This window comes from Pristiophorus japonicus, chromosome 6, assembly GCF_044704955.1.
Source record: "Pristiophorus japonicus isolate sPriJap1 chromosome 6, sPriJap1.hap1, whole genome shotgun sequence".
NCBI classification, from domain to species: domain Eukaryota; kingdom Metazoa; phylum Chordata; class Chondrichthyes; family Pristiophoridae; genus Pristiophorus; species Pristiophorus japonicus.
This window is the reverse complement of record NC_091982.1, coordinates 3,330,501-3,343,492: the sequence shown is the minus strand read 5'-3', so window position 1 is coordinate 3,343,492 and position 12,992 is coordinate 3,330,501. Positions and strand designations below refer to the sequence as shown.

Genomic DNA, 12,992 nt, shown 5'->3' with positions numbered 1-12,992 from the left:
TTAATTGCGTTATCGGTTCCTTCCAATCTGTTGGCTATGAAGTACTGGCCAAGGCGATCGGTGAAATCCTCCCAGTCTTCCCCTTCCACGAATCTCTCAAAATTCTAACAGACATGGTTGCGTGAAAGTTCGTATTTTTAACTGATGGCCAATTGTTAAGTATCGAATAACTCCACGAGGCTAAGTACGGTGAGCTAGTTCAGGCATGATCTTACTCCAGTTTATTTATTCTCAAAGTGAGGATTCAACATGGCTGCCTACATTATATACACAGCTTGCACGTGTCTGCCAGTGACCATCAGGACTCCGACAGTCCTGCCCTCAGGTGGCAGGTAAAACCCAGTTAACATACATAACACCAGAGTCTTCCAAAGATCAATCCTTGGCCTCTTCCTCTTCCTCATGCTGCTGCTTGGCGACATCATCTGCAGACATGGAGTGGGCTTCCATATGTATGCTGATGACAGCCTCTTCACCACCACTTTACTCCCTCCACTGCCTCTGTATTGTCAGACTGATTGGCAGACATCCAATCTTGGATGAGCTGCAGTTTCCTCCAGCTAAACATTAATATGACCGACGCCATTGTCTTCGGACCCTGCCACAAACTCTGTATCCTTGTTATCGATTCCATCCCCCTACCTGACCACTCATGTTGAACCAGATTGCTTGCAACCTTGGCATCCTATTTGATCCTCTCCATTATAAAGACTGCCTACTTCCACCTCCATAACATCATCCACCTCTGTCTCAGCCCATTTGCTGTTGAAACCCTCATCCATGTGTTTGTCACCTTCAGGCTTGACTATCCCAATGCTCTCCTAAGTGGCCTCCCATCCTCCACCCTCTGTAAACCACAGCTCTTACAAAACTATGCTGTCCGTATCCGATCCCACACTAAATCCTGCTCACCATGACCTCTGTCCTTGTTGACCTAGAGTCAATGGGCTTCTGGTTTCCCAAAGCCTTAAAATTTAAAATGATCATCCTTGTGTTTAAATCCCTTCATGGCTTGTCCTTACCTATCTATGTAACCTCCTACAGCCCACACCAAACTCTGTTCCTCTCTCTCGTTTCTTGCGCATTCACTACTCCATTTCTCCCCACCATATCGGCAAAGCCTTCAGTCACCTTGGCTGCATGCTCTAGCATATCCTCCGTCTCGCCACCTCCTTTACTTCCTTTAAAACCTTTCTTAAAACACACCTCTTTGACCAAGATTTTAGTCGTTTTACCTATCATCTCCTTCTTAGGCATGTTTTTCAATTTTTTCTTATGTTTCTGTGAAGTGCCTTGGTACATTTTTTTTTACATTAAAAGAATGATATCAATTCAAGTTGTTGCCTCTTCAATGAACATCATGTTTGTCGCATTTATCATGAGCATCTGTCAATGTTCTTTCAGGTTCTTCAATTTTCTAGTTTGTTGCTGAAGTGTTTCTTTTCTTCTTCATTGGCTAAGTCCAAGTTATTTTATACTTTTTTTTTTAAACTTACCAATCCTATTGCATAAAAACCATTCCTTAAGTCCCCGCCCCCACAAAAAAAAATTCTGCCCAATCACACTTCAGCAGAAAAATATTTTCAAGAACACAGGTACCACCTTACTATCCACCCAGATTCAGAGAGGTTATCTTTTGATAATAGCACAGTTTTAAATAGTGTAAATTCTAATATAAGTGAATTATCATATGCTCTTAGGAATAAAATGGCAAAGCTTAACCGAACAAACTTGCATCTTCAGTTACGGCACATTGACATACAGCAGCCTAGGTCTGCAAAAACCTCAAACTCGATTTACGGAACCTATGCTGTGCACCACCTTTGGGTCTGTTTGTGCTCCAGGTCCATCTCTGCTCTCACATACTACATAAATAAGAACATAAGAATTAGGAACAGGAGTAGACCATCTAGCCCCTCGAGCCTGCTCCGCCCTTCAACAAGATCATGGCTGATCTGGCCGTGGACTTAGCTCCACTTACCCGCCCGCTCCCCATAACCCTTAATTCCCTTATTGGTTAAAAATCTATCTATCTGTGACTTGAATACATTCAATGAGCTAGCCTCAACTGCTTCCTTGGGCAGAGAATTCCACAGATTCACAATCCTCTGGGAGAAGAAATTCCTTCTCAACTCGATTTTAAATTGGCTCCCCCGTATTTTGAGGCTGTGCCCCCTAGTTCTAGTCTCCCCGACCAGTGGAAACAACCTCTCCGCCTCTATCTTGTCTATCCCTTTTATTATTTTAAGATCATCCCTCATCCTTCTGAACTCTAACGAGTAAAGACCCAGTCTACTCAATCTATCATCATAAGGTAACCCCCTCATCTCCGGAATCAGCCTAGTGAATCGCCTCTGTACCCCCTCCAAAGCTAGTATATCCTTCCTTAAGTAAGGTGACCAAAACTGCACGCAGTACTCCAGGTGCGGCCTTACCAGTACCCTATACAGTTGCAGCAGGATCTCCCTGCTTTTGTACTCCATCCCTCTCGCAATGAAGGCCAACATTCCATTTGCCTTCCTGATTACCTGCTGCACCTGCAAACTAACTTTTTGGGATTCATGCACAAGGACCCCCAGGTCCCTCTGCACCGCAGCATGTTGTAATTTCTCCCCATTCAAATAATATTCCCTTTTACTGTTTTTTTCCCCCCAAGGTGGATGACCTCACAGTGACATGTGCTCCACCTCTAGACACACCCCAGGTGCTGCAGGTAGGCTCCATTTCATCCCCTTCCTATCTGAGCTTTGATTTCTGGTCCCTTCCCACTCCAGCCAGGAGCTGTGTCCTCTCTACTTCAGGCACAGAGGGCCCAGGCAATCCATTGATTTATGAAAAAAGGGAGCCTCTGCCCTCGTAAGACACACAGTCCCTGACTGCCAGAAGCTCCAACTTCTTCCTTAGCCAATGGCCAATTCCATGGGAGATCCACTAGTATTATATAATAGCATGCCCTGTGATACTGGGTATAATAACCTTTGGCAGTTCACTTTGTGTTCTATATATGTGCATTTTGTACTACATACATTTCTTGTACTTACACTCTTGTTATCAGGAAATATACCGCGAGAGCAGAGCTTGACTGGCTTGCAAGGCTAAGTGAGTGGGCAAAAATTTGGCAGATGCAGTATAATGTTGGAAAGTGTGAGGTCATGCACTGTGGCAGAAAAAAATCAAAGAGCAAGTTATTATTTAAATAGAGAAAGATTGCAAAGTGCTGCAGTACAGCGGGACCTTTGGGTACGTGTGCATGAAACACAAAAGGTTAGTAGGCAGGTACAGCAAGTGATCAGGAAGGCCAATGGAATCTTGGCCTTTATTGCAAAGGGGATGGAGTATAAAAGCAGGGAAGTCTTGCTACAGTTGTACAGGGTATTGGTGAGGCCACACCTGGAATACTGTGTGCAGTTTTGGTTTCCATATTTACGAAAGGATATACTTGCTTTGGAAGCAGTTCAGAGAAGATTCACTCGGTTGATTCCACAAGAGATGAGGGGGTTGACTTATGAGGAAAGGTTGAGTAGGTTGGGCCTCTACTCATTGGCATTCAGAAGAATGAGAGGTGATCTTATCAAAACGTATAAAATTATGAGGGGGCTTGACAAGGTGGATGCAGAGAAAATGTTTCTACCGATGGGAGAGACTAGAACTAGGGGGGATAATCTTAGAATTAGGGGCCGCCCATTTAAAACTGAGATGAGGAGGAATGTCTTAGAAGGTTGTAAATCTGTGGAATGCGCTTCCTCAGAGAGGTGTGGAAGCTGGGACATTGAATAAATTTAAGACAGAAATAGACAGTTTCTTAAACAATAAGGGAATAAGGGAAGTGGACCTGAGTCCATGATCAGCCATGATCGCATTAAATGGTGGAGCAGGCTCGAGGGGCTGTATGCTCTTCTACTGCTCCTATTTCTTATGTTCTTTAAACCCTGATAGCTCTTTACAAGTTTGTAATCTATGAGGTACACCAGTTATTATACAAGAACATAAGAGGTTCCAAACCAAACTCTTCAACAAGCTCAACATATCTCACTCGTAGCACTTTTGCCTTTGTGTCCGAAATTTGTGGGTTCAAGCCCTACTCCAGAGATTTGAGCACATAATCTAAGCTGACACTTCAGTGCAATACTGAGGGAGTGCTGCACCTTTGGAGGTGCAGTCTTTGAGGCCCTGTCTGTCATCTCAGGCAGACGTAAAAGATCGAAGAAGAACAGGGTTCTCATGATGTCCTGGCCAACATTAGGAACTGGACTAAGATTTCCCAAATCCATTTCAAATATATTCCATCCAGCAAGCAGAGGAGTTTTTTTAAATCCCAGGAGCCCGAGTTGGATTCATACCCAAGTCCTGGAGGTGAAAGACCATTTGCATAGTTGCCAACCATTGACTGTATGATCAGCATTTCTCGACTCCATTTATGCTGCTCACTCAGGGCCTCGAAAGCTTGCTGTTTCTCGGTCATTTTGTATCGCCCCCACAATGCCCTTGAACCTTATCTCTTCTGTGCATGCACAATTTTTCAGCGCATGCAAAGAGATACATACAATACATTTTGGTACTCCCACATATTGACCTTATTCTCAATTAGATTTTTTCAATTCAGGTCTTTGGAGAATGTTAATGTTCCCATATCTAATAGAATCATAGAATGATACAGCACAGAAAGAAGCCATTCAGCCCATCGTGCCTGTGCTGCTCTTTGAAAGTCATCATCATCATCATCATCATCACAGGCAGTCCCTCGAAATTGAGGAAGACTTGCTTCTACTCTAAAAGTGAGTTCTCAGGTGCCTGAACAGTCCAATACGGGAATTACAGTCTCTGTCACAGGTGGGACAGACAGTGGTTGAAGGAAAGGATGGGTGGGACTGGTTTGCCGCATGTTCCTTCCGCTGCCTGCGCTTGTTTTCTGCATGCTCTCGGTGTTGAGACTCGAGGTGCTTAGCGCCCTCCTGGATGCTCTTCCTCCACTGAGGGCGGTCTTTGGCCAGGGATTCGCAGGTGTCGGTGGAGATGTTGCACTTTATCATGGAGGCTTTGAGGGTGTCCTTGAAACGTTTCCTCTGCCTACCTGGGGATAGCTTGCCGTGTAGGAGTTCTGAGTAAAGCGCTTGCTTTGGGAGTCTCGTGTCTGGGGCATGCGGACGATGTGGCCCGCCCAGCGGAGCTGGTCGAGTGTGGTCAGTGCTTCGATGCTGGAGATGTTGGCCTGATCGAGAACACTGACGTTGGTGCATCCATTCTCCAAGGTGATTTGCAGGATCTTGCAGAGACAGCGTTGGTGGTATTTCTCCAGTGATTTGAGGTGTCTACTGTATATGGTCCACATCTCTGAGCCATATAGGAGGGTGGGTATCACTATAGCCCTGTCGACCATAAGCTTGGTGCCAGATTTGAAGTCCTGGTCTTAGAACAGTTGGACCTCATCGTCGATATCTGCCCTTGCTGATAGTGGGTTCCCGAGGTATGGTAAGTGGTCCACGTTGTCCAAGGCCGCGCTGTGGATTTTGATGACATTGTACATGCCTCAACATGAGGGGGCTCGACAAGCTGGATGCAGAGTGGATATTTCCACTCATAGGGGAAACTAAAACTAGAGGACATAGCCTCAGAATAAGGGGCTGCCCATTTAAAACTGAGATGAGGAGGACTTTCTTATCTCAGAGGCTTGTAAATCTATGGAATTCTCTGCTCCAAAGTGCTGTGGAGGCTGGGTCATTGAATATATTCAAGGCGGAGATAGACAAATTTTTGAGTGATAAAGGAGTATAGGGTTATGGGGAGCGGGCACGGAAGTGGAGCTGAGTCCATGTTCAAATTAGCCATGATCTTAGTGAATCGCAGATAAGGCTTGAGGGGCCAAATGGCCGACTCCTGCACCTGTTTCTTATGTTCGTCTTTGACCTCACAAAGGCCTTTGACACTGTTAACCGTGAGGGACTATGGAGCTTCCTCCTCCATTTCGGCTGCCCTCAAAGGTGTGTTGCCATCCTCCACCTGCTCTATGACGACATGCAAGCTGCGATCCTGACCAACGGACTCACCACAGTCCCAATCCATGTCTGGACCGGGGTCAAGCAGGGCTGCGTCATTGCGCCAATGCTCTTCTTGATCTTCCTCGCTGCAATGCTCCATCTCACGCTCAACAAGCTCCCCGCTGGAGTGGAACTAAACTATAGAACCAGTGGGAACCTGTTCAACCTTCGTCACCTCCAGGCCAGATCCAAGACTGTCCCATCCTCTGTCATCAATTTTTCAAAGTGCCAATTAATTTTGTCTGGGATTAATGTCTCAATGTTTCCCACCACTGATGTAAGGCTGACTGGTCTGTAATCGCTAGGTTTATCCTTCTCCTCTTTTTGAACAAGGGTGTGACATTTACAATCCACCAGTCCTCTGGCACCACTCTCATATCTAAGGAGGATTGGAAGATTGTGGCTAGAGCCTTCACAATTTCCACCCATGCTTCCCTCAGCAAGATAGGATGCATACTATCCAGACCAGGTGACTCTTCTACTTTGAGTGCTGCCAACCTTTTCAGTGGCTCCTCTATTCTTATCCTATCCAATTTCTCTACTACCTCTTTCTTTACTGTGATATTGGCAGCATCCTCTTTAGTGAAGTACTTAGTTAGTACCTCTGCCTCCACAAGAAGATCCCATTTTTGGCCCCTAATCGGCCCACCCTTCCTTTGACTACCCTTTTACTATTTATATGTTTATAAAAAGACTTTTGAGATCCCTTTTATGTTAACCGTTAATCTATTCTTATGCTCTCTTTGCCCCTCTTGTTTCCTTTTTCAGTTCTCCTTGACTTTTTGTATTCAGCTTGGTTCGCTACTGAATTATGAGGGAGGAAATAAAAAGGTATAACCGTATGGAAATATTTCTGATTTTCTCCTTCCTGAAGCAGTCCATCACTAAACTACAGTTTTGTCAACTTTTGAAGTGGACAGTGATTTTTTTTCTGGCCCTTGTTCACACGAAGGGCTTGGAAAGCAGATAATTTGGGCTGGCTGAAATCCAGAGCTAAAGATGGAGATCAAGCTGAAGGGGAAAAATATGGGAAATACAGTGGCACATCTGACTTGCGCATTTAAATGAAGAGCAGCCATGCATTTGGTACGTGCCACAAGAGAAAGAGGGAAAAGGAGGCGTTTTTCTTTGTAGGTTCTACACAGGTACAGACAAAAACCTTTTTTGATGTGTTCATATAGACATTCAAGATTGGAGACTTCCAGCATAATTGCTAGGTGCTCTGAGTGGCTCTTTATATGAAAGTCAAAAAATGCATTTGCTGAAGGCTGAGGTGTAGTGTTCTGTACATGGTGTTTGATTAAACTGATGGTTTGTGGTCAGCTTAATATTAATAGGTGCATTACTACCACTAGCAACTGAAGCCCCAGCTGAGTTGAATTTTGATAAAACAATGTAGAACCTTAGTGTACAATGTTCCTTTATGGAACAGGCATACAAGTTACATAGGATCACCTCTACTGCAGTATTGGATGTTGCAATGATGGTGAGGTAAGTGAATGGAGTTTAAATATAATGTTGACTTCATGGTGAGACTTGCTGAAGTTTGATTTCTTGTGGTAATGGTTTCATAGCAACATGAGTAGCACATTAAGCACTGTAAGTGCCCCATGCATTTCTGCTCATCTGGGTGACCTGCTTTTATTGACACACTGTTGGATGGTTTGTGATGACTGTTTTGAACAGTTCTCACTGCTCAATGGAGAGGCATCCATGCTTTTTGCTCTGTCTTCAGGAGCTTCAAAACTCCTGTTAGCAAATGAGATTCCACGTCAGGGTTTCAGTTTTCACAGAAAAACTGAATTGTGGAATTCATCCCCAAAACACTAATAAAATTCCTGAAATCCAATGTAATAAAAATAAATGTAACTTATTCAGTGGCATTGAAGCAATGGCCTTAGTCACGGGTTTTTATTTAGGGCTATTTTTTATTGTATGCTGTTTTTTAAGTTATTGGTCTTTTTGGGATGTCAGCTTTTCTAAAGCTGTTCATCAGCTTTTCTGGCTTTTTTGGGCTAGCATGTATGGGTATGCAAACTAACTTTCACTTAGTCCCCAACAGAGCTATTTTAACAGGTTACAGAAAAATAGTAAACAGTTTCAAACAGATTATCAAAAGTTCTTAATCTAACATGATCAGTCCCTCAGTGGAGTCAGAGGTCGGAGGAGAAGGAAGGGCGAGCTTACTCCTACCGGAATCCTGTGCCTTACATTGAAATGTCCCATAGAGGAACTGAAGAATGCTGAAATATCTAGGGAAATGAGCAGATAGGCTGTTAGTGATCTTATAACTGGAACATCACATGAGGGAAACCAGGAAAAAAAATCCAGGGTTGATATAGCAATACTGTGGTCTGATCAATCACCTTGTTTGTGAGTAATTTAATGCTGTTTGCCAGTCTCCAGCAAGGATCATTTCTGATCTGATCGCTCAAGTCTTCTGTCCCATTACTGATTAGTTGTTGAAGTTTGCTGGCACTCTTCAGACACCACGACTCCTGGAAAGACCTCTGATTTTTAACCTGAACAAAGCACAGAGCACAGGCTTTGTGAGGATGGATGTAGAAAAAATAAGACATGAATCTGTTACTTCATTTTAAAGTCCAGAACTGACAAATGCAGTAGGATTTTTCTGACCACTATTATATTATTGCACCTCTCCTGAAGCACTTTAAAGCTCCTCATATACAATTAATTACTTTGTGAAGTGCATTTACTGTTTTTATGCAGCAACCATTTTGTGCATAACAAGATCCCTCAAACAGCAATGGCCAGTTGATGCGTTTTTGGTGGTATTGGTTGAGACAGTTCCTTGTCATTTACATTAATCATTCAAGACAGATAATTTAGCAAACGAAATTAGTGCATTGATGTTCTGAATGGTCAGATGTGACTCTCACACCCACAATTCTGCTCACTGTGAGCTGTTGATCTGGGGCAGGTGAAGTTTAGTAGACCAAGGCACTACAGGGCAAGGAAAGAAAAATCCAGGTACAAAGATCATCCCAGGCTGCTCCTGTGCCTTTTTCAGCAGCTGGTTACAGAGCTCATGAGCAAGTTACGTGTTGTCTTCTTGTCTCAGTAGAGCTGTGTTTCTTTTATTTTAAAGATAAACTGCAAATAATTTTTAACAACTTCTGTTGAATATCTAGATTCAGAATCAATTGATTATCATTTCATCTGATCAGAAGAAACTAGTTTTAAAGTGGATATTTTGCACTTAGTGACAGCTACGTTTGATTGTAGTGGAGATAGTTAACCGTGTAACTGCAGAGAAATGTAAGGGTTCTACATGTAATTTGTAATTCATTTCCTCTTTCAACAAATTATTGTATGGTTATTAACAAATAAACCACTTCCGTTTAATCTCAAGTAAGAAAAAAAATTATAATTCACACTTTTTTAAAATCCTCTGCTTGCCTCAAATTACACTGTGCTGACTAATCGCAGCCAGAGGCAGTGGTAAGAACATTGCAGTTTGCCTCACTGTCTTCAAGCAAGAAAGGAAAAATATCAGCCAAGGTTCCTGATCCGTTGCTTCATCCAGTGACCCCCACCTGCTGGGAAATAGTCATGATCGACCTTGGGTGAGGTTAGGATCGGGTTTAGCCAGATAAATTGTTGATATTTTCATTTGGACAACTACACTTGGGTGAGGTATTGGATGGCTGCTAACACCCATGTATCCAACAGGAGTCGGCAAACTGAGGAAAGGAGAAATAAAACACAATAAATTCAAATTGTAGTTGACTTTCTAGTTTTCCTGTTTACCAGAGCCAACAGGTGTGTGATGTTTCACTCTGATAAGGAAAACTCTACTGCAATCCGTGACTGTCGCTGAAATGTTAAAGATTAATCAGTGCTGGGAAAGTCTGGAGGAAATTTCTGCATTAATAGAAAGACTTGCATTTATATAAGACCTTTCATGACCCAAAGCACTTAAGTCATTGAAGTACTTTTTATCCATCTTATCCAAAAGATGATAGTGCAGACCTCCCCCAGTACTTCATTGAAGCATCAGTCTCTGGGGTGAGGTTTGAACCTACAATCTTCTGCCTCAAATGTGAGAATGCTACCACGTAAAGTCTTAACTACTGAAGACAGGTGACTCAGTATAAAATATTGCTCTATTAATGTTCTGAATGCTTAAATGCTCTGGTCACCCCCGCAAACCCCCCCCCCCGCCCCCCCCAACACACACACACACACAATCCCACATATGGAAAGTTGCTGATTTGGGGGAAGATAAACAGTAATATGCCAAGGCACTGCAGGACAAGAAAAGAAAAAGCATCGAGGTACAAGAAACATCCAAGGCTGCTACAGTGCCTCTCCTAGCAGCTCATTATAGAGTCTTGTGATCGACTCATTTGTTGTGCTCTTGTATCAGTGGTGCTGTTTTTTTTAGAGAAACTACAAACTACGTTTAATAACTTCTATTGAATACATTTGTGTTAATAAATGAAAGTCAGCATAAATGAAATTCATTAAATGCAAATCGTGTTTGACTAACTAGATTGAGTTCTTTGATGAAGTAAGAGAGAGGGTTGATGAGGCTAGTGCAGTTGATGTTGTGTATATGAACTTTCAAAAAATGTTTGGCAAAGTACCACGTAATAGACTTGTTAGCAAACTTGAAGCCCATTTCATTAAAGGAGCAGTGGCTATATGGATACAAAAGTGGCTAAGGGACTGAAAGCAGGGAGTAGTGAATTATGGTTGTTTTTTTAGACTGGAGGGCAGTGTGCAGTGGTGTTCGCCAGGGGTTGGTGTTGGGACATTAAATCTTTTTGATATATATTAATGACCTGGATTTGGCTATATCGGACATAATTTCAAAGTTTGCAGATGAAACAAAACTCAGAAATGTAGTGAACAATAAGGAGGATAGGAACACACTTCAGGAGGACATAGACTGGTAAAATGGGCAGATACATGGCAGATGGCATTTAATGTGGGGAAGTGATACATTTTGGTAGGAAGAATGAGGGGAGGCAATATGAACTAAATGGTACAATTTTAAAGGGGCTGCACAAACAGAGAGACCTGTGGGTGTATGTTCACAGGTCTTTGGAGGTGGTAGGGCAAGTTGAGAAGGCTGTTTTTAAAAAAAAAAGCGCATATGGTCCTTGGTGTTATTAAAAGAGGAATAGAGTACAAAAGCAAATAAGTTATGCTAAACTTTAATAAAACACTGATTGAGCCCCAGCTGAGTATTGTGGCCAATTCCGGACACCACATTTTAGGAAGGATGTCAAGGCCTTGGAGAGGATGCAGAGGGGACTTACTGGAAGGAAACCAGGGATGAAAGACTTCAGTTATGTGGAGATACTGGAGAAACTGGGATTGTTCTCCTGAGAGCAGAGAAGGTAAAGGACAAATTTAATAGAGCTGTTCAAAATCATGAAGGGTTTTGATTGAGTAAATAAGGAGAAACTGTTTCCTGTGGTAGAAGGATCAGTAACCAGAGGACACAGATTTAAGGTAATTGCCAAAAGAACCAGAGACATCACGAGGAAACATTTTTTTTTACACAGCGATTTGTTATGATCTGGAATGCACTGCCTGAAAAGGTGGTGGAATTCAATTCAATAATAACTTTCAAAAGGGAATTAGATAAATACTTGAAGGGAGGACATTTTAATTGCTTTGGAGAAAGACCAGGGAGTGGGATTAATTGAATAGCTATTTCAAAGAGCGGGTGCAGGCATGATGGGCTGAATAGCCTCCTTCTGTGCTATATTATTCAATGATTTTAAGAACAACACTAAACATACCTATATCTAAATCCCAGCATCATGTTTATGATTTCATCTATTCAGGAGAAACTGGTTTCAAAGTGGATGTTTGAGTCTCCTTCAATCGCTGTGCAGATATTTAATTGTGATGTGTCATCCTCTAAAACTGCACAGAAATCTAGAGATTTCTTTCAACAAAATGCTGGATTGTTATGAACAAAGCAAACTTCTATTTAATATCAAGTACATTTATTAAAAAATAAAGCAATTTACAAACTATATTTTAAAAAAACCTCCTGCTTCGCAGAATGCTTCAGTGAATAAATGCACCTCCTGTGTGGTACAACGCAATGCAAACTAGAAGATCCCAGGTTTGATGCCTCCTTTGTGATCCCAGGGGTAGCGGTAGGAATATTGTAGTTGGCCTCATTACCTCAAAGCAACAACAAAGAAAATTATCAGCGAAGGCTCCTGATCCTATTCTCCAACCAGTGATTGCTTCCTGCTGAAAAATCCCTACTTTGGATCTTGAGAACAGGTTCAGAGATTGGCTCTTCATAATGAAATTGCTTGTTCCTTCTGTACAAACTTGTATTTGGAGAGTTGCCACTTGGCTGTTGCCAATACCCATGGAACTGTACTCCTGGCTTGAGGCAAGGGGATAAATTGATAAAGGCAACTAGTCTGACAGTGTTTTATCATTTCCATATTTTCTAGAACGAACAGACAGTTTAACACTGCAATCTGATTACAAAAATATGGTGACTTCCTATCCAGTAATCGCTGGTGATGGTGAAATGTGAATGATTAATCACTGAGGATCACTGTTTATTAATGGGCTATATTTCACACAGAGGGGGGGTGTAATGTTTAATGATGTCACTGTCACACGAATTCCATTTACTGTAACAAATGTATTATTTTATAGTTATTTCCTCCTGATTTTGTTCCCTGTTTTCTGTCACCTGCTCTGTAAGCAGTGACACATGGGGCAGTAATGAATTTCCAGTACCTCACTCAAATGACTGTTCTTCAAGTTTGAGCTTTGATAATTGGATGGCTATCCTAACCATAGGGCTGCTCAGAGCCAGGCTTGGTCCTGTCCTGTCACCATCCCTACATCTCTATTTTTCAGGAGTCACTGGATAGCAATGAAAAGTGGAATCCCTGCTGAATTTCCTCCTTGCTAGTCTGGGGTGCTGATGTCAATGTTGTTGCT

At 42.4% G+C, this 12,992-nt stretch overlaps 1 protein-coding gene across 1 annotated transcript in view; it reads right to left on the bottom strand.

Moving 5' to 3' along the window:
• The window catches only part of tnfsf10l (TNF superfamily member 10, like), a 31,302-nt gene that overhangs the window by 16,864 nt on the left and 1,446 nt on the right, over nucleotides 1–12,992 (bottom strand). The window contains exon 2 of the mRNA XM_070881972.1: nucleotides 8,402–8,557. Within this exon, the coding sequence (XP_070738073.1) occupies nucleotides 8,402–8,557 (156 nt within the window). The remainder of the gene's footprint in view (nucleotides 1–8,401; nucleotides 8,558–12,992) is intronic.